This window comes from Pseudoliparis swirei, chromosome 3 (assembly GCF_029220125.1).
Source record: "Pseudoliparis swirei isolate HS2019 ecotype Mariana Trench chromosome 3, NWPU_hadal_v1, whole genome shotgun sequence".
In the NCBI taxonomy this organism is placed as follows: domain Eukaryota; kingdom Metazoa; phylum Chordata; class Actinopteri; order Perciformes; family Liparidae; genus Pseudoliparis; species Pseudoliparis swirei.
Genome location: NC_079390.1, coordinates 20,916,091 through 20,938,761, shown reverse-complemented (window position 1 = coordinate 20,938,761; position 22,671 = coordinate 20,916,091). Strand labels below are relative to the sequence as shown.

At 42.3% G+C, this 22,671-nt stretch overlaps 1 protein-coding gene across 1 annotated transcript in view; it reads right to left on the bottom strand.

Moving 5' to 3' along the window:
• Positions 1-242: 242 nt before the first annotated feature.
• The window catches only part of zgc:77151 (uncharacterized protein LOC337153 homolog), a 35,086-nt gene continuing 12,657 nt past the window's right edge, over positions 243-22,671 (bottom strand). The window contains exons 3-12 of the mRNA XM_056440162.1: positions 20,962-21,069; positions 14,969-15,215; positions 14,293-14,520; positions 11,895-12,001; positions 11,049-11,196; positions 9,821-9,873; positions 8,656-8,753; positions 8,258-8,519; positions 7,051-7,257; positions 243-6,026 (exon numbers count right to left, since the gene is read on the bottom strand). Of these exons, the coding sequence (XP_056296137.1) occupies positions 4,827-6,026; positions 7,051-7,257; positions 8,258-8,519; positions 8,656-8,753; positions 9,821-9,873; positions 11,049-11,196; positions 11,895-12,001; positions 14,293-14,520; positions 14,969-15,215; positions 20,962-21,069 (2,658 nt within the window). The 3' untranslated portion in view covers positions 243-4,826. The remainder of the gene's footprint in view (positions 6,027-7,050; positions 7,258-8,257; positions 8,520-8,655; positions 8,754-9,820; positions 9,874-11,048; positions 11,197-11,894; positions 12,002-14,292; positions 14,521-14,968; positions 15,216-20,961; positions 21,070-22,671) is intronic.

Below are 22,671 nucleotides of genomic sequence, written 5' to 3'. Positions count from 1 at the left end.
TTTTCTAGTAACATTTAAAAAAAATTCTAAACATTTATTTATCTAAACATTGTTTCCGCCATAAAAACTCTTGAAAGTGACTTTAAAAAAAGACTTTTCTCATAATTTAACATGTTTTACATCATTTCAAATGCTCTACGTGCTTCTCAAAATCTGTTGCGAGAACACGGCATGAAACTGTTCACGTGGGAGAAGAAATGAACCCAATATTGTTCAGAAAAATCTCAACACTAAAACCCACCCAGGTTTTAATAACGGATTAATTTTATTATAAATATACAGTGTTAAAATGGAAAGGTACCCGACACTGCCGGCTGTTCACCGCTTTCAGAAACTAAAATATGGAACTGGACTTTTGTGCTGCAGATCTGCAATCATCCAATCACACGAATGCAACAGATCACGTGACCGAGGACACCAGCGAGTGGCCGTTCTCTTCAAAAAGTTCAACACACTCCGCGAGAAAAAACTAAACAAGAGACCGACTTATTAAAGTTCATCTTTTGTTTTCGAGGTGGAAAAGAAATAAAATGAGGAAATTGAGTCGAGCGATAACACAGATCACGAGAAGCGACTGAAACATTCATTGGTGCTGAACATCCAACAGTTTATGGGAAAAAAAGGTGCAACATGCGTCATTTATAACGTCTCACTTTTACAGGTTGGAAAAAAGTTCACACATTTTCCATGAAACCTTTCTACATTTTACTTTTCACTCGACTTGTTGGCCGGACAGAATAAGACCATTTTATTTGTGTGATGGACATTTTCCATATTTACTCACTTTCTATCGTTAAAAGAAGAAATTGATTTGAATAAATTCAATAATAGGTAATTTCTTTAACGCAAAAAATGTCAAATTCCCTGGTTTTGGAGTGTAGAAATCTGTCCGGGTTACGACGTTACTCTTCATCAATTCACAGATGTTAAAATGTCGCATAGAGCACCTTTACTTTGATCATTTATCTTCGGGGAACGCTGCTCGCCCGATGAAACCGCATCGCCGAGCTCTCCGCCGGCCTCGAGGCGTCGAGTCCTGAAGGTCCAGGTCAGCGTGGCGCTTCAAAACAAAAAGGGGTCAAGAAAACATCGCAGGCCACCGGGAGCCGTGGAGCGTGGCGTGAAGGCGAGACAATGTTCACTTTCAAATATCAGGCACTTCATTTAAATAAATAAAAAAAGTACTTTACATAAATGAGTGGTGGCGTTCAAGAGCGATGCTGAAGTAGTGTGCAAAACACTGGATAGAACAAATCAGTTTGAACATGCATAACAAAATGTAAACAGTTAAATCTTTAACTTTATCAAAAGAAAGAAATCATACCTAAAGAAACAGTTACAAACGTAAGATAAAATAACCAAAAGAAGAAAAACTATTCGACTCTCATACTGCTTTTAGTCTAGAAGATCTGTAGTTATCAACATAAAGAAATGAACATGCAGGGGGGGGGGGGGGGGGGGTAAACCAAGTTAGGCAACATGATGTTGAGGGGCGTCGGACTGGGACATCAAACTGGTCCTCGTGGAGCTGTGGTTGGACTGGGAAGCTCCCAGCGGAGGAGAGCGTTCGACATGAAATCGACTCGTTTGCACAGTGTCGTCTAAAAGAAAAAGAGTAAAAGCCTCGAAGGGCGAGAGGCAACGAGTCGTTGAAATGTGGAGAACGGAGAGCACTTTCAGACAGCTATATATATATTATAATATATCTATATTATTATATAGATATATTATAATATAATATATATATGGAGACAATTCATTTCACGAAGGAGCTTGAAAGACACGTTTGAGCCAGTTTCTTGGGAAAGTCCCAACCGCCCTGTAGCCGTAATGAGAGCTAGCCGGCACATTGTCCCAGTGGACACTCGTGGTACTGCGATGGAGATCAAAGAAATTAACCAGAAGCTCAAAAAACATTCAAAAAAAGAATTATCTTAAACATTTTTGACAGGACTTACGGTTTTATATTTGTGCAACTGGGCCCGGGGAAAAGTCGTCCCGATGTAAAGACTTAAAGATTATATATTTTAAAAAGGCATCCGGCACTTTACAACTGAGGAAAAAACCTAAAGTGTGGGCCGTCCTCCGTATTTTAACCAACAAGACAGATAAAACATACAAACAAATTAAAAAACATGCCGTTCTTCTTCGCTGGTGCTGCATTTCCGCCCCCGAGTGTCCGCCCGCCCAGCGGTCGAGCGTGGACGCTGGGAGCGGATTACAAACCCTTTGATCTTCAGCCGCAGACGTACAGGTCAGACTGAGCGCGCTCAGAAACGCACGTGGTCGCCTCCCCCGACGACGAGTCCAGCTGCGAGACGACCGGGCGTATTGTGAGAGGCGTCAACGTTTGACCGCATGGATGAAACAACATCACAGATGAGAAGTATTTAATCTTCTTCTTGTTAAAAAAAGAATGACAATAAGATCCTGAAGTATGAATGACAACTCGCCCTTCAGCATAATGAGAACGTTATAAAAACAGGTGGTGGAGTTACATGTGCTTTGGTGTGATCTACAGAGGATACATTTCTCTTCTCATGCATTCAAAACCACAAAACAATTCACATCCGTCTCACACGAAGCCAACAAGGCGGAATAAAAACAGCAAATATTTTCACTACAAGTCTCGTCGTCGTTAAAATGTTAGTTCTCTAAAATATTTTCTCTGGACTAAATAAATCTGCCGTGAGAATTAAAAAAAAAAAAAAACTGGTTTCAAACGCAGGGGGAAGAAAATAAGTTTGAGACGGAAGTCGACATCCAATGACTTGCTGGGATAAAACATTATTTGCAGCTTTAACCATTAAAAACAACAACAACAACATGGTTACATAACTAAGAATAAACAGCACCAGGTAATTCCGGTGTCGCGGTTGATACCGCTACTAAATGAAAAACAAACAAAAACATGGCAGAAAGATGAAATAAAAACATGGCAAACATAAATATGGAGGCGAATAAACCCAAATGAAGACGCGTGTACAGTAGGTGTGCAAATGTGAAACCAACCGAGACGAGTGGAAGGCGGAGGTCAAAGGTCAAAGGGATACCTTGACATGCGGAGACGTTCCTCCTGCAGCTCCACGGGGTTCGCTTTGTCACGAGATGCGTTTTCTTTTTTGCGTTGGCACTTGAGATGAATGAAGACGAGGAGGAAGGAGCACTAGGTCGGTTTAAAGTGGGGGGGGAGAGCGGCAACTCGTTCTTTGGTGAATGCTTTACGGTTTCATTTTTATCATTTTGTCACCGGGCGTTTACGTACGACCTGCGTCTGGATGTACGAGGAAAGATCCGATCTCTTAAAGCAACGCAGCCTTTTCACTTTCCTGCCTGGATTTGGAGAAGATTGATGCCCCTCATGATCGCACGCTAAATATAAAATGAGCCTAGCTTAGCCTAGCCTAGCCTAGCGTAGCACACAGACTGGCTCCAGGAGGCCGCTGTGGTACGTAACCTCCTAAAATGGCCACGACGTACTCACTTCAAGTTATAAAGTAACAAACTATTCACAGAACAAAATGAAATAACAATCTCCACCTTTTCGTGATATCAATAAGTCGAATGCTAATTGCAGATCTCGTCACGGGGGGGGGAGGGGAGCGCTCGGCGACGTCGGGACGTCTCCAGATTGCATTTTGATATTTTACGTTATCGAAAAATTCAAGGAAAAGACACTTTGAATTCTTTGAGAGAAAAAAAAAATCGGAGGTCGTCTGAATGTTTGGGCTACGCGTTTGATCTCCACACATTCCTCCCACCGGTGCCGACCCGACATCGGTCGAACACGCGGTCGTGACGAAGGCGAGACGACGACGCCTCGCGCGTTAGTGCCGTGTGCAACGCGTCGGCGGCACCGCGTCAGAGCTCGACACTTCTGGACTTGACCCGGTTTCATTCAGACAAGTACGGCCGCTAAACATTGAAGACGACGCTCGACGTTTGACGACTTTGGCTTCTTGCGTGGAAAAGTAACAGAACCTCGGGCGTCGTATCCGCATCCGTTCCAAAGACCCCCCCCCCCCGAGGAGCGGCGGGTCCAACATCAAGGGATCTCTTTAACGCCGTGTGTTTAAGGCACATATGTGTACGTTGATATAATCTCATCTAACGAGCAGGACGACAGAGAGGCTTCACCTAACGGGCTATAATGTGAAGACTTGAGGAGCTCCGGATAACATCGAGACACTTTATCAGAAAATAACTATATATATATATATCTATATGTATATATATATATCTCGACGGAAGTAGAGTACAATTTTAAAAATTAAACTAAGAAACTACAGTATACTCTCGATGCTAACTTATGAAGTCTTGATGCATAGCATCACGCATAGATATTTAGTATTTTTAAGTCACATGGATCTTATTCAATGTTCCACCGAAGCGTTGAATAGGGGAGTTAGTGTTCTGGAGGTCGTGGCGGTGTTTGTGTCGGAGTCACCGGCTCACCTCTCCGGTTCTTTTCCTTTTTACCTTTAAAAGAGAGACGGAAATCAACAGACGGAAAGAGAAGCCGATGTGTGATTGTCGTGATTCTCAGCGTCGTCGTTTCTCTGCAAAGTTCGATCGACGACGTGAGCTTAAAGAAAAATATTTTAAAGGTGAGGAAAAAAAACAACAACATGGAGACAAAAAAAAGTGTTCAATTGTTCTCAAATGTGAAGCGGAGAGGAACTTCCCTGCTCCACATGTTCAGGTTAACCTGAGCCGGCACCGAGACCCACGCTGGATACGAGTTCCACATCCCAAATCCGTCGAATCCCCAGTTCATCGGACAGTTTTCTGATGGTAAAATGTTAATATCAACAGGGGGAGCGACGCTAAAAACAGTGTGTGTCCGTGTTGGGGTGTCCGGCTCTCTGCAGCTCTGCTGGACCGGAGAGGTGGGCGGCCTCTTGCTCCTCCTTCTCGAACTTCTGGAGTTTGTTGCTCATCTCAGTTTCGCGTCGCTCCATTCCAACCACCTCCTCCTTGCCGTCTTTCTTTAATGCCGCTCCTCCCTCTCCGGTCGCGGTCCTCTGGGTTTCCGCCATGGATACCGGCGGGAGAAATCTCCCGAACCTCGTCCCGTTCAGATCGTCCTCGAATTTCACCTGGAAGGGCGGCAGCCCGAGCAGGAAGGCCCTGATCCTGCTCGGAGAGCTCAGGTCCGCGGGTTCTTCCTGGTTCTCCATCTCGACATCCTGCTCTCCTCCCCCGGAGCTCGAGCGGCCCCCCGGGCCGAAGCCCTCGACCGGCTCCGTGGAGCCGGGTCTGGGTCTTTTGGACGGCGGTTGATCCGCGCCCCCGTTGAGCGCCGCCAGACTGGGCTCCGGTCCCTCTGCGCCGGGTCTCTTAGCCGTGAGGCGTTTGCTGAGGTTGAGAGGCAGCGCCTGCTCGGGGGGAGGGGTGATGGGGGAGCACGGGGGCTTGGCGCTCAGGTCCTGGGACAGAGCCTCGGACAGCCGGCGGGTGAAGGTCTGGAACTGAGACGAGCCCAGGCGAGTCCTCATCAGCTGGCACACCTGGACGCTGCAGTCCAGGTTCAGAGGCAGGACCCGGAGGGGGGGCAGAGGGGGCCGGCTCCTGGCGTCCCGAATGCCTCCTCTCTGGGCCGCCTCGTCCCCGTTGCACCCCGAGCAGTGGTTGTGCTGCGGGTGGGGCTGAGGCTGCAGCTGGTCCCCGCTAGGATGAGGCGTATTCGGGCTCCCGCTTTTGGGCTGGAGTGTGTAGATGGTCGGGTGGTGCTGGGTGGGGTCCTGAGGCGTCAGGGCGGGGCTCTCCGGCCCCCTCTGGAGGCCGATGCTGCTCCGGAAGACGTCCAGAGGACAGACGCCTTTGATGGGGCTGAAGCCGCCGATGGACGCCCCCACGAAGTGACGGGGCAGAGTGGAGAGGAGCGCTCCCGGAGCGGCCGCCGCGCGCTCCCCCCGGTCCGGCTTCAGCTCCTTTGGTTTCGCCAGGAAGGGGAGGAAGGGGGCGGACATGGGGGAGAGGTCGGGGGTGAGGGGCATGTTGACAGGGAGCATCGGGAGGATGGGCTGCAGGGAGGGAGGAGAGAAGAAGAGCAAGAGAGTCATGGATGGTGTTTATTAACATGTATGAATCTGCTTTTAAAAAGGCTTCAACGTGCAAATAATCATGATGATGCGATGCTGATACTAACACATCTACAGGAAACAGCTTGACGGCGTTTGTTGCTCTTCGCATTTGATCACAGGAGATAAATATCATCATCACTGTGTGTGTATTAGATGTAAAAGTAGGCTGGTCCCTACTAGCAACAAGCCGTGCATCCTATAACTTTAACTCATAAAAGTCTTTAAACCAACAGGACCGACTGGATCCACCGCGCATCGCTCTGAACGCTCTGCTGCCTCGATACGTTTCACTAAACCAGATGAAAATACACTACCGTTCAAAAGTTTGGAGTCACTTAGAAATGTCTTTATTTTTCAAAGAAAAGCACTGTTTTTTCAATAAAGATAACATAAATCAAAAATACACTCTATACATTGTTAATGTGGTAAATGACTATTCTAGGTGGAAACGTCTGGTTTCTAATGAAATATCTCCATAGGTGTATAGAGGCCCATTTCCATCAACTATCACTCCAGTGTTCTAATGGTACATTGTGTTTGCTAATCGCCTTAGAAGACTAATGTCTGATTAGAAAACCCTTGTGCAATTATGTTAGCACAGCTGAAAACAGTTATGCTGGTGATATAATCTATAACTGTCCTTCCTTTGAGCTTGAAGTTTGAAGAACAAAATTAATACTTCAAATATTAATCATTATTTCTAACCTTGTCAATGTCTTGACTATATTTTCTCTTCAATTTTCAATTCATTTGATAAATAAAAGTGAGTAATCATGGAAGACACCAAATTGTCTGGATGACCCCAAACTTTTGATCGGTAGTGTATATGAATCACAATCGCACTATTATCATATTTCCGGTGTAGTTCACATCGTGCTGACCGGTGGCGATAATTTCAAAACGGTAGAATGTGGAATGGATGAAATATCATTTGACGGAGTGTAAATGGGGTTTGAGGCGTTACCCTGTGCGTGCTGCTGGGGGTCGGTCCACCGGGCTCCCGTCGGACAGGGAGCAGAGGACCCGGCTGCTGACACTCGGCCGTCGCCTTGGCTTTGGCGTGCTGCTGCGCCACCAGCTTGGCCTGAGCGAGCAGCGTGGCCTTGTTGCGCGTGCCCGGCGGCCGGCCTCGGCCCCTCTTCGTCGCCACGGCGACGGTCGGGTTCACGATCTACTCGGAGAGACGGAGGTCAGAGCTCGTGCGTCGTGCCTTTCGGCCTTCGCTGGATTTGTTTACGTCTTTAAGGATGTCGTTGTCGTTTGTGTGTGTGTTTTCTGTCTTTCGCCGTCGTTGCGCTGTTGTATTTTGTGTATTCTGTAAATGTTGCTGCCGTGTTCAGATGAAGTTTATTGAGTTTACCAACAGTGCCGCAGGCCGTTTCAATGCGTCGCCCTTGTTTTCTATATTGGGGACGTATTCACAAAGGATCTCGGCTAAATTCCTAAGAACCAGCATCCTCTTAAAACGTTCTCACGAAGCTGCTGAGAGCACGTTTGATTGAAAAGACACAAGAAAATACTCACTTGTTAAGTTGAGCTTTAAAGTGTGTGATGCTTTTCACAGTTGCCCTAAAAAGATGCTCAAACTTTAACCGGGTCGTCCTTCATGAACCACAGCAGACACTTTACCTGGAAATCCAGCGATGGCCAAGAAACCATTTTTTAAAATTTAATTAAACCTGTGTTGTTGTTTACTTCATATCCTGCCAAACTAATCGGGGTCTGAGGAGCATTCTGGACAGCTGAGGACTTATGAGGTAATCAGCGATGATTATATTTCCAGAGGCGCGGTGTTGTGCTCGCCACCATCCATCCATAAAGTCATTATTCCATAATTATTCCAAAACATTGCATAACTGCTTCTTAGGAGCTACTTTTATTCAGGATGTTTTGTGAATATGACCCCTGACCTGTTTTAAAAAGGTACGTTGCGATATCGTTTGGAAACTCATTTAGAGTCCTGGCGTCACGGTGTTTCTTTAAGACCCGAGTTAAAGAGCCCAAGATGGTAAAAACACATTTCTGGATGAAAATGTGTGCGGTGCAAAATGGCAGCAAGGGAAAAAAGAACCGGAGGAAAATTTAGTTTGAGTTTGAATGTGTAGCAACGTCTTTACATGACACATAAAAAGCATATTAAAAAGAACTATTGTGTCCTGTCTGCCACTTACAGCACGAGAAGCAGGAGCAGGAGGAGGAGGAGGAGGAGCAGGAGGAGGAGGAGCAGCAGGAGGAGGCGTCGTCATCATCGTTGTTGTTGTTGTTGTCGGCGGCGGCGTCATCTTCTTGTCGTTGGATTTGGGTCCTGGCTTTCTGCCTCTCTGAAATGGTTTCCTTCCTCTTATCCCTCTGGGTTTCAGAGGCATGGGGGATTCTGGGACTTTGAATTCTGTTCCTCCGGCTCTGAGGTGCTCTTCATAAGAAAGCATCAGCCTGAGACAAACACACACACAGTTACAGGATGCCAAGTGTACATGTACTTTTACATTTTGACCCTTTTGTTTTAGCCTGAAGGATTCGTTCATATTTTCGTGATGTTGTAGAAGGTTTAATGTTGAATGTTTCTGACCTCTCGTAGTGTCTCCTGGTGCAGGTAGCAGCGCTGGTGCTGCCGGCACATCCTCCCAGCTCGTTATAGACGATTTTCCAGAGACGGTCCAATGTCACCTGTGACACACACACACACCCCCCCCCCCCACACACACACACACACACACACAGAGACAGACAGACAGACACACACACGATCAGCTTTGAAATTCTGAAATCCTGCAGAAAAGGTAAACTTTTTTTTATTAGAAAATAGAATTACAAATCTAAAAAAGATATTAAAAATGATATTCCACATGTAATCATCATTAAAACGAGTTGAATCAAGTGCGAGTGCAGCTGGGACATATTGTTGGATTAGTCGAATGCAAATTAATTTGAATGACAAACGTGTTGTTTGGAAATTATTTTGAACTTTCTTTCTTTCGGTAAGTGGGTCGAGTGTGTTGACACACTTCCATACATCACAGAGTGTCATTAGGGCTGTGACACTGTGCTGTATGATGCAGTATTGTTCAGTACAAGGCTCAGCTCAGTACAGAGGAAGACATGAACCACTGAACAAGCCTTTTGTTGTGAACACTGAACACCGAGCAGAAACTTTACCGCCAGTTTCCGTCCCGTCTGCCCGGTCACATCGATTGTGAAGCTGGTTTGTTGGGTTTATTTAATGTAAACCGCTGAGAAATTACCAATTGTCACTGAATGTTTCAGGCAGAACTCCACTATTTCATCGTGCAGGGACAAATATTAAGTTGAAAGATAGTTAATAAAATAAAAAAAGGTACTCCAAGACATGGATTTCATGAATTTCTTCTTGGGAGGTATGGTAGTTACGACAGGCCCCAGTAGGTTATATAGTTTATGTAACATAAGTCTATAATTTTGCTGAAGAAATAATTAAAACCACAATTAAGATGAGTTTTTCTTTTAAACATATGGCATCATTTTAATACAAATGTTTTTATTTTTATTTTTTAAACACGTATTTCTAAGGTGTAAATCTGTCTTTATGCTAAGCTAACTAGCTGCTGATGGTAGTTCAATATGTAGCATTCAGACATAAGAGTGGTTTAAATATTCTAATGCAACTCTCCACAAGAAAACAATTCGGAAGATCAAACTATTCCCCTAAGTAAATGTTAACTGGGCTACATTAAAGGAAATAACTTGAAGGGACTCACTCGTTTGTAGCCTCCGAGCCGCTTGACCACAGAGTACATGAGGAAGAGGTCAACTAAGGAGAGAGAAGGCGGACATGTTTGAACTTGGAAGCAAGTGGAAACAGATGATGCATGCAAATATGAAAACTGAGCAGATACAAATTGCAACTGAAATAGAAAACCCTCAATTTGACTAAACAAATGTGATCTGATAAAACCTGCCCGAGTACTTAAAAAAGGAGCATAAAGGTATTCGCTCCTGCTTTTAAAGACCCGGATGAAACAAACCCTGCAGTGTTGATAGTATTAGGGTTCGACCGTGACATTAATACGATGAAACAGATCAGAACTGATTAAATGGTACTGAACCTCAGGGGGAAACGCAGCAGAAGCACCGCTTCACATCAGGATTCCAGCTGCCACATATTGACATCATCAAACACACAAAAGCTTCCGGCAGCTCCACGAGTAAAAACTTTTGTTTTCAGTTTATCTAAATTCAAATTATAGTTAAGAAACCAAATTTACCTAGATATTAAATATAGTATTTTATCAGAATTAATATTTAATTGAAATTGATAATATATATATATATATATACACATATCAAGTTCAGTTAAATATTCATTCTGATCAAATACTATATTTAATATCTAGGTCGTTGTCAATATTTATTTGAACTTGATATTATATATCTATACATATACACACATACATATATATATATCAAGTTCAGTTAAATATTCATTCTGATAAAATACTATATTTAATATCTAGGTCGTTGGCAATATTTTGCATAATGTATATTTAGATTGTTATATTTTGGCACTCAACATAATAGATGGTGACGGTGTAAAAAAAAAAGGCATATTTATAGGCTTCTTGAAACATATTTGTTATCTCAACGGGGCCATTCTGGTTAAATGAAAAGGTGGAAAATAAATGTCTTCTGACAGATTTAGCTATAAGCATAATAAGGATGAACTGAACCCGTCAACTTTAATTTATCAAATGTCAAGAGCACCTTTTCAAAGAGAGAAAGAAAAAAATACATTAGGAAAGAAAAGACAGATATTAAAAGGAAGGCTAAAAGAGAAAAAGTACAAAAGAATTAAAGACAGAAATATACAGAGGAAATAAGACAGAAAGGAAAAAAGAAAATGAATAAATAAATGAGAAACGGAAAGAAAAGAAAAAAGACAAAGAGAAAAGAGAAAGAATAAAGAACAGAAAGACGAGTGAGACTCACTCTTCTTGAAGCCGAGGTTGGGGACTTTGTGGATGGGCGAGCCGAGGCGCTCCATGAAGGCGAAGAGCTGATCCAGGAACAGCTGCTCTTCAGGGTCGGGGAGCCAGCTGCCCTCACAGCCGACCTCCACGCTGCCCATCACGTTCTCCTGAGAGGAGACGAGCGTTACAAGGAAAGACGCTGGATGGTTTGAACTAAACCAGGTAACAGATCCACACGTATAAGGGTTTGGATCAACTCAGAGGTCGATGTGAGGCTGTCGTCGAGTTGGTTTAAGTAAAAACCTCCAGCGAAGTGTTTTAGACAAACTGACCAATGCTCCTCTTTGGTAACGGTCATTATCAGTTTCCTTCATCATCTGAAATACACCTCCACTTACACCTGTCCTTTGAGCTAAATGCTAACATGAGCTCAATGACAACGCAAACATGCTGCGTTCAGCAGGCACCGTGTTAACCATCGTTTAGATTTGACTAATCAGCACTAAACAAAGTACTGAGGCTGACTTTATTGTGTATTGTGCATTTCTTTGCTTCTGACTGAAAGGTGCTTTCTTCACCTTTCTTGGTATGCAACATGTTGCAATTTGTTTTACTTTACAACACTGGCTCAAGGACATTTAATTAATTTTAGGGCGGTTGTTATATCTGGTTTGTTTTCCCCCTCACATTAAGGCTTGGCCTCCGAGAAGATATTCTACGCAGACGCTGGGAAAAACCTGGTTGCTGTAGCATTTAACTTCTTCTTCCTAAAAATCTGTTTCTCAAATAAATACTGAATATAAAAGTGTAAAAAAAAAAAAAAAAAGCCACACAGATGTGGAACATTACAAAAATAAAAACAAACCTTCATCCTCTCAATCCAGGACTCTGATTGGCTGGAGTTCGAGGACTCTTTGTCGTCTCGGGTTTTCCTCTTGCGAGGTCGCCCTCGAAGACTGAAGGACGGACATCCTGCAGAAGAAGAATGAACACAAAAAAAGGCTCTTAGTTCAGAGTGCTTTCCAATTATTTCTGAGCACTAGAGACGTCTAATGTTCCACGTGATCAACAGCGTCTAAAGTTTTAATATTTTTTAAATGTAAGACAATCAAATGATTAAATATAGTCCCAATACTCACACACACTACATGAAAAAGGTATTAACATGTTGGATTGAAAATAAATGCGAGGTTCACATTGACCACATGTGTATATATTATAACGCGTGTTATGACTCATATTATACAATAATTATCAAACACTGAAAAACAAAATGTAGAAATGACAAATTAAGATAGTTATAAATTAGTGCTGTGAAAAATAACGCGTTAACTCAGTTAATTAAATTACAGGTTTAACTTCGTTATTTTTTTTAACGCATTTAACGCATGCGCAGAATGAGCTTCCAATCCGTCTGTTGTTGGTCGTCTCGAACCAGCAGCATGTCATTCTGTCTCTACGTGTCACGTTAACACGACTCCGATCCCCGTCTCGCCGGATGCCGGCGTGTGTGCACATCGACGAAAAAAAGTCACTTGCACCAATGTTTTAATGCAGGGGTGCTCAATATGTCGATCGCGGTCGCCGCAGAGTTCAGATGCCGGTCTTCGCCCATGAAAAGTCACTAGCACCCCAAGTTTCAAGTTTCAAGTTTCAAGTTTTTATTGTCACATCCCCTTTTATACAAGTATAATCGGTTCGTGAAATTCTTATGTGCAAAACACCCGACAGCAGTAGCAGACTAAAAAAAGAATAAGAATGAGAATAAACTATACAATATCCACACACAAAAAAGAAGAAAGTATTAACAATATATATATAAAACAATGTAATAGAATATACATCATGGCAATATATATATATAAAACAATGTAATAAAATATACACTTTTTTTGAGACTATATATATATATATACATACAATATATATATACAATATATATATATATAAACAATGTAATAAAATATACACCATGGCCATAGATATTCACAGAATATGTTCTGGTGTGTAGTGTTAATGACTGTTACTCATAAAATGTAGTCAAACAAAAACGGAGCAAATCACCGTGTTCATGGCCCGGGCAAAGACAGCGCGGTCTCCTGGCTTCAACACGTTACTGTCAGGGAAGCCACAGCGCACCCAAAAAAAAGTTTTTTTGTAAAACTTTTTACCTTTTCTGATTCCGCTAGCTCTTTGCTAACTTCCGCTAGTACTTCCGCTAATACATCTTCTTAGAAAGTGTATTCTGTACGTTTTCTCCGTCGAAATGTTGCAAGACCCGACTTGCTGCATTGATCGCGACTTTAGACATTGTGTGTTAGGGCTCCTCTTGTGAAAAATTATTACGAAATAAAAGAAAATGTATATGTTCTTTGCAAAGATGAGGACGTGTTGAATGCTGGGATACCAAACATGCCCATGTTTATTGACGTGGTCTGAGTGAGCAAGCCGTTTAAAGGGAAGGGGAGGGGCTTAAGGACGCCGGCATCCTCAGTGGAGTGGAAGAGGTTAACCTCCTGTTACCTTTACATTTACTAACATATTTTACCCTCGGGGTCAATTTGACCCCAGCAATTAAAACCTACAGAAAATTATTAGAATTAATATTGCTTCCCAAGTTTAAGTGTGAGGTACTTTATGTTTGTTTGTTGACTACCTAAATAGCCCTTTAAATATATAAAAAAGTTGATATTTCTTATAAGTTTGACACAGTGAAAAACAGCCTGGGGTCAAATTGACCCCAAAGAACACCGACATTAAACATTGAATGGGGTCAAATTGACCCGAAAGGTAACAGGAGGGTTAAACATTCTGTTTAGGATGAAGATGTATTAATGTTCCATATGGAAGAAAACTGCTAAATAACTGCTGAGTTGCAGCACCATTGTATAGAAGAATGTATAAATGTATATATCCGTCTTTTGTCATAAATCTCTATGTTCTCACAAAATATACCGAGAATATCGGTAATATGTGATTAATCATGATTAATCCACAGAAATCTGTGATTAACCCGATTACAAATTTTAATCGTTTCACAGCCCTATTATAAATATATCAGCGTGTGAATACAAATTGTCCGTTTTGGGAAAAGGTGGAACGATTATATATTTGTGAGGTCCAAAATATTCAATGCGTTTTGTTTTAGGTGCTAAAGAAGCCTAAAACTTTTCAGACCTTGGAAACCGAAGTCTCGATGCCTTCAGTGCGGCTCATGCTCCGGTCTCACCGCTCAGAGGACCGGCTTCACTCAAAACACTCACTGAACTGGCAGGAGAAGCCGGCGCTCTCCAGCGTCGGGTGGTTGAAGGTGTCCCTGCAGAACAGCAGCCGGGTGTTGGGCCGCGCCTTCACGCCTCCCAGGGCCAGCAGGTGGAGGTCCTGCAGCACCGGGCCCCTCGCGCCGGCCTGGATGCGTCTCTGCAGGGAGCGAAAGCGGCAGTACTGCGGGTAGCTGAGCACTTTGATGCCCTGGCGCTCCACCAGGTCGCCTGAGAGGAGAAGATACGAGACGCTTGAACCGGACCTCTGCGGTCGGCGTGACGTCCGTCTCCAACGCACTGAATCCATCAGAACGGCACTCACCACTCCGCTGCTCAGAGTTCAGCTTCTTTTACTCTTTGTCAGCATTTAACTCGTTTCTGTTCTTTAATCGTATGTTAAGCTATTGTTAAATCTATTCCTGCAGAGATCTTTCACAATAAAAGCCATTTAAAAAGACATAATCCCTCCCCCTTTTCTGGTAGACTGTTGATGTGGAACAAGACCAGAGAGTGGTTTCTTTGCCGGTAGCATAACAAATGATCAGGAAACTAAAAACTGTTCAAATAAATAGACTGAACAATATGTCTGTATAACTTTAGGTTATTGGCAAGCTGCTCCCACACATATTAGCCAATAACTGTAGGGCCTCAGGGCACGTTTCAGTAATGTTCTTACTCTGAGTTTTGTCTTTGAGCGGGTCGCTGCTGTTGTTGTTGTTGCTGCTATCGTTGTTACCGTCGCTGCTGTTGTTGTTACCGCCGCTGCCGTTTCCGACGCTGCTCTGTAGAGGCTTGTGGAGGCCGTTGGTCCCGCAGGGCGGCGGCTTCAGGCTGCTGCGCCAACCTGCCGACTCCGCACACGCCCATTCCACCAGGTCCTCCACCCGCACAACCATCTTCCTGGACACTGCCAGAACCTCATCCTAACAAACAAAGAGGAGGAAGAGTTAGAGGAGGAGGAGGAGGTTAATTCCATACTTGGATTCCTCTTCTGGATGAGCTGTTGTGGGGTTTTTTTTTTTTAGATGTGGGGGGGGGGAAAAAGCTCTTCACCAACACATCGAAAATATTAAAAAAATATGATGCATCAAATTCTAACAATAGTAAAAATTAGGGCTGTCAGCATTAATGCGTTAATCTATGCGATTAATTTGGCGGCGTTAACGCACTAAAATATTTTAACGCAATTTTGTTTACTTCCGGTGTTCGTTGAAGTTTTTTCACTCCTCTGAGTGTCAAACCGCGGCAGTACGGTTTAACACTGTTTCCGTTTTTAAAACAATTATTTCTCCGCGAAAATAAGGAGCAGAAATCAGTTTAAACTCGTGGACGAATCAGTCGGGTTTCCTCCTGCTCCTCCTTCCTCCCGTCTCCCCCTCTGATACACAGAGGAACGGAGGGGCGACGTGTCGGGTGACGCGGCGCGGAAAGAACTCGTCACACGAAACCTTCACCGTGATTGGTCAATCCGTTTGTCTGTCAACATCTTGGGGAAAAAACAACCAATGAACACTCAGTAAATCACAAAGGACCTCCCACCACAGGTGAGGCTCATTAGCAGCCTGTCAGTCAGAGAACCAGAGAACACTGCGCGCGGACAATGAGCCTCATTGTATAGAGCTAAGATTGTTCTGGAATGTTTGATGTATAACACGTGGGTATGTGTCATATGAAAACGCCTTTAAAAGGTGAATTTACATTTTTGTGTAAAATGGAGAACATGCCCCCAGCCTCCAGAGGGTTAACGTATTTGAATGTCAGTCAGTTACCAAGGCCACTGGTTCTGCTGCTGTCCAATGTTAAAGATGACAGGACCAATGGGGTCTCATATATACTTCTTTTTTTTTACTAATCTGGATGTTTCACTGAAGAAACAATTTATCATTCACAATATTAAATACCTCGCTGGCACTGTATATGTAGGAGCCTCTTTGAAACACAGCTCTGTGTGAAGTTTTGTCTTTAAAAAGAGAAAAAAACTTTTAAGCGCGATTAATGAATTTCAAAATGTGCGATTAATTAGTTAATTTTTTTCAATCGATTGACAGCCCTAGTAAAAATACTAAATAATGTGGCCATCTAAATGAATACATGCATTAATAATGAAATGCTTCACCACCTACTTGACAATTGAAATCACATGTGGACGCTGTGGGAAGCAGCCATCTTTGGTAACCAGTATGAGTTTAGCCAACATCACCAGATTGATAATACGGAAAGTGTAAACTTTAATGGCTGCTTACGCATGAACTTAAGCTTCTTCATTCTGGTGTCGCCACAAATTACTTTCTTTTTTCCTCCGGCATGCTAAATCTATTGTTGGTACCAACACAACAACTCCTGAGGGCGTTACAGAGGTAGATATTTACACAACCGCAGGTAAAGACAAAGCCATCATTTGCACGGGCGGTGGTGGGACAGGTCCTGCTCACTTTTCCACTTTCAGGTGGATTTTTTTTTGTTCTGCGTAAGCGCTGTGATTTACAGAAAGGGGCGGCTGACTCACAGCGGCAATCTACTGAACCAAAATAGTTTTCATGTCTCCTCCATGGGAAGAAATCGGTGTTTATTTGAATTTATTCATTGACTTTATTTCACTGTAGCGAGTGGGGGGGAATCTACCTGTAGCGGAACAGGCGAGTCAGACTGGCTGCCTTAACCCTCAATTTGACCCGATTCAATGTTTAACCCTCCTGTTACCTTTATATTTACTGACATATTTTACCCTTGGGATCAATTTGACCCCAGCAATTAAAACCTCCAGAAAATTATTAGAATTAATATTGTTTTCCAAGTTTAAGTGTGAGGTACTTTATGTTTGTTTGTTGACTACCGAAAGAACACCGACATTAAACATTGAATCGGGTCAAATTGACCCGAAGGCATCAGGAGGGTTAAATCAATAGTTGCAGTTAATAGTTTCAGAATCCAGATTTTAATTCATGCTTCCTCTCTGAGAAACGACACATGATTCAAGTGGCGAGTGCTTTCACAATACAGATGTTCACCTAGTTTACCCCATTTATATGTATGCATGCATTTCACTTGGCAAAGCTGATCTTAAGTTGAGATTTGGATCACAGCACGCCACGCCGAGGACACGGATTGAAGCGCCGCGTGGATCGTTTTCGCAACTCTCGACAAAGCATGAGGAAGGAGAACAATGAGGACGGACAACAATGGATTCACTTTTAACTTGAGCAGGAAAAGAAAAAACAGGTTTTTGGCTTGTTGGCAAATAGAAGAAAAATACCCTTCATACGTACGTGAAGGGGTCAGATGTTGGGCCGATGCATTTGACAGTTAAACTAAGTTTAATAAGAGATTCTTAGCCGAGGAAATACTTTGTCACTCCTCCTGCTCGGTCATATTCAGTCATGTGAAGGAGAACCGTCAGAGCTGAACATGTGCCAACCCTCGAGAAAAGAAACAGTCTTGACATTTATGAGTGCGCGAGAGAGAGAGAGAAAGAAAGGAGAGAGAGAGAGAGAGAGAGCTGCCCAAATAAGGATTTTATATCAAAAGTAAACAGCAGTGTGGCTGAAAAGAGAAAATGAGCTTTGACTAAACCCTCCATGTTTTCCACTTAGACTTTGAGACATCTGACGACAGATATTTAAACATTAGAGCACTTTTTATAAAGGGGAAATGGTAACTTTAGCATTTGGTTGCTTAGTAATTGTCTCCAAGTATGATTATATACTATCTTACTTATTAACTGGATGGAAACCACCTGGCGAAATGGCTCTCCGCCTTTCTACGCAACATGAATGTTATGTTCCTGCCTCGTGATTCTCATATTTTTTAATCATTAAACATTTGTACTTATATATTCCTACTCCTGCAGTACGAGATCAAATTAGCTCCAATAAATATTGCTTGTATGTTGAAACGCACCAATAACAAATGGTCAAATAATATAACACTTTTAGTACATTTAGATTCCAATATTTCTGAACATGACTCACAATTTGAACACAGGACTTGTATTGGACCATTTCTATTTTTATATCGTGTTGTATTGCTACTTATACGTCAATAAATGATGCGAGTCCTTGTTCCACTACTGCATGTGATGCAGCCTTTAAAAATAAAAAAGAGGAAGTTTACGAGACAGGAATGCTTGTTGCACTCGTCACTATTTATTCATCGGTCAATAATTAGTCTCCTCTCTTCTTACCTCCTTTCTGTCTGCATTTACTCTTTGTTTTTGTTTGTGTCAAATGAAATCCGATCTCAAGTATAACCCAAACAAGCCGGTGAGGGACATTTACTAAGGAACAGTCTTCATCCTCATTTACTGAAGAACCACACAGACAACTTGGGTAATAAAAGATTCCCGGATTATACGCATTGATGCATCTCGTTGGTGTCGCAGCTGGCAACGGCGGTGCGCATTTTTATTACTTTATACAGTGCTGGGTAGATTCATCTATAATAATAATAATGTATTAGTTGATTATATTTTGTATTAATGATTTCGTGAAGTATACGGTATATGTTTCCCTTTGAGAAGTACTGGTGTTGTAGTATAAGGCAGCGTAATATGGAAAAACTTAAGTAAAGGACAAGTATATAAAAATGGTACTGAAGTGCAGTACTTGAGTAAATGTACTTTGTTATATTCCACAATTGATGGAGTAGATACAATGGCCTTTGTTTTTGTTTTTTACTTCTAACACTTCGGATGCAGGATTTTTACTTTCAGAATATTTCGACACTGTGGTATTGCTCTCTTTTTCCCGATAGATTTTTTTTTTTTTTAAAGCCCTGAATACTTCTTCCACTCTATGCAGGTTTGTCGAGTGATTTTATCTGGTTTAAGGAGTTGAAAAGTGTTACGTGTGGTTTCACATAACTCATTCCATCTTCTTCTTTTTGTTCAGCTCACAATGTTGGCCTGTTTAGATAATATTGGCACAAACCAAATAAGTGCGGCTCATTTACATCTGCGGTCTGTAGTGGAGCTGCGGCAACTGACGTCTCCTCCCAGATCCCCCAGAGGGCCGCCGCCATCCCCCCCAAACAAAGCCTCAACCTCCTTTGTGCCAGATGTGAGCTCACAACGTTTCTACATGACGTGGCTCTGCAGGAGTCATGAATACACTCTTTTTTTTTAAAAGCCTAAATATTCCAAACGTAAGACTACAGCCACACTACTACGTTGTTGTTGTTGTCGTTTTGAAATGCAGATATTTTGCTACATTTGCGCCCAAAGTCCACACTACTAGTTTAAGAAGCCCAAACAGTTTGAAGACTCTCACGCCGCGTTAGTTTGAGACGTCCGGGTTTGCGTCGTAGTGTGAAGTTAATGTAGAAGTGACAAGAGCTCTTATTTAGAAGTCAGTTAGCTTAGCATAACGACTGGAAACGGAGGGAAACGGCTAGCCGAGCTCACTCCAACCATAAAAGCCACATATCTGAAGAGGTTTTCAGATATACATTATATTACAGATCGGAGGTGTCGTTCCACTTTTAAATGTTGAAATGGTGCCAAAAAGTGTGTCAACACTAATTGATCACAATTCACCTTTCAAGATTATATCATAATTGATAGCACAAATAAAAAGATAAAAGGGTCTTCATATACTGGGAAATGATTCCTGTTGAAAAACAACTTTCAGAAGGCTCAATTTCCCACCAGGAAAATTAAGAAAATGCATGAAAGAGAAGTCAATCGTGGAAATATCCACGTTCGAAATGTAGAACATTTGGTTTCCCACATGCCATTATCAAAGATTTTCATTTGGGAAATACATTAGTCTCATTCCCAAAGGGGGATTGTCATGTGACGGCTGAGCTGGTAATCAAAAACACACAGCAGCAGAAGCACCCACATCTGAAACGTATTACTCTACGTCGGGTTTAAAGTCATTCCACTGGGTTTTGGTGTAGTTTATAGAAAGCCGGTCATTAAATAATATCGGAACACAGAGAGCTGAGATGTAGACTAATGTTTGTTCTTTAGTGCTCATTGATGATCTGTGCATGAGGACAAAGGAAAAGATTTAGATTAACAAGAAAGCTTTGACTGAACCCGTTTAGTTGCTTCGGAAAAGACGTTCAGATAAAAATGAATTTAAAAAAGGGAGTTCCGTTGACAACATTATTAATAGATGTTCTTAAAGCATTCCCCCAGATTAGACATTCACTCCCATTAAGAGAACACAGGAATTGCAGAATGACATCACTCTTATATTCCATGCTTCATATTGTATAAACGCTTGAGGTTACTTATGAACTAATCCTTTTTTTGTGTGGTGGACAGTACATTTACTAAAGATGTATTGTTATTGTAAGTTAAGATATGCCTTTGATCCTCAAGGGGAATTTCACAAGCTAACAAGAGATGTGCTTTTCTTATTTAGTTCACCCTCATTGATATAAATGGAATGGATGAAATAAGTCTTCCAGGAACTTTTATTTGGCCTCCAGTACGGCGTATCCTGTGGAGGATATGGCCTGATATAGAAGTTTGAATATGTGTGTGGTTTATTTTTGGTGTAGTTGAAGGGAAATAAAATCCAGACTGTAAGAAAAATATATAAACAGTGCACTATAGAATTATTTATATTTTAAAAAGATATGGAAGAATAAACATGTGCCTGAAATAGCCTTCCATGGAGGGATGAGCACTTGGAGCAAGGAGCCCCGTGACCTTTGACCCACCTCTCCGTGCTCCCTGGTCCGCCCCTTCGGCGTGTCCTCAGGCAGGAAGTAGAGTCTGGCACTGGCCAGCAGGTGGTGCCGTGTCTGGTCCTCCCACAGTAAGGTCACCTGAAGAAGAAGGAGGAGAAAAGAAGAAGGAGGAGGAGAAGAGAATAAGGAGAAGGAGGAGAAGAGAAGAAGAAGAAGGAAGAGGAGAAGAGAAGAAGAAGGAGGAGGAGAAGAGAAGAAGGAGGAGAAGAAGAAGGAGGAGAAGAGAAGAAGAAGAAGGAGGAGGAGAAGAGAAGAAGAAGAAGGAGGAGGAGAAGAGAAGAAGGAGGAGAAGAGAAGAAGAAAAGAAGAAGAAGAAGGAGGAGGAAGAGAAGAGAAGAAGAAGGAGGAGGAGAAAAGAAGAAGAAGGAGGAGAAGAGAAGGAGAAGAGAAGAAGAAGATTCGGGATTTAAAAAATGCATTTCCCTGAAAACAAACTGTATAATTATTAGTTTTAAAAAGTTCTTCTGAGGACGGAGAACATCCTGAAAGCTTCAAGCTGATGAAACACATCTGAGCTCAAAGAAGTCAAACTGAAAACCAGAAGGTTATGCAGACAACAACTTTTGCCAGAAGATAAAAGATAAGCGCTTCGCAGGAACATATCGATATCCGTGTTCAGGAGAGGTACACCTGGGAGAGACGCGTGTACTCGACAACTTGTAATACAGGAGATCTCCTCAGGCAATATTATACGTATTATATTATTGTGTTGCATTCTAACATCTTGTAACCTTGAACGAGATGTCATGGGGCGATGCTGCCGAGGTCAGGGAGGCAGATATGCAGCGTTTGACATACACTGCTTTAAGAATGACAGATAAAAAGCAGACTGAGAGTCTGAGACTCAGTGGTGCCTTGAGCTTGAATAAATATATTGTTGTGGTTTTAGTGTCGACCTAGATCCAGAGATGAGGAAACAGGGAGGGGGGGGGGGGGGGCACGAGAGTTTCTGACAGAAAGATGAATATTCAGCCTACAAAACTACTTCAGTAGCCGGATTTGGTCTGAACCGGCTCACGGGTCGGCATTGAAGAAGTCTCTATGTGAACTGATCTGGCCCGGATTGCGCAATTCATGGCGTAATCTCAAGGAGACGTTTTTGTTTGGTTTCATTCATTCATTCAATTTAACTTAAATATAATAATAGTTAGAAACATTATTTGAGTCCAAATTATATTATTATTTCCCATTAAAGTATTCAGTCGTTATATTAACATTAATATTAGGCCAGTTTAAATTTGCCACATCATAGCTTCTTCGTGGCATTTCCAGCAAATAACCGAAGTTAACAGCTTGTGCCATTGATTGACATTATGATGCGTTCAGGCTCTACTCAGTAAAAATGAATCTTGGGTGAGGGTGAATTCCAACATTATCACAATGTAATTAAACTTGAATAAAATAGTTGTTTTTACAGCAATATAAAGAGTACATTTTGAACTTTTTAACCAATAGGAAAACGGTAAAAGTGTATATTTAAGAGATTCAATGGGAGATGGGATTCATTTTCTAATTTCAAATTGGTACTAAGAATCTCCCTCGCGGGTTCTACCACCACAGATATGAGCGTGCTGCGTGGGAACCGCTGTACCTCGTGCCCATGCTGCAGTCTGGATGTCATTCAGTGTTGACCGTGTTCCAGGCCGGACTTGACAAGACGTTGACGTCAGAGTGACCGTG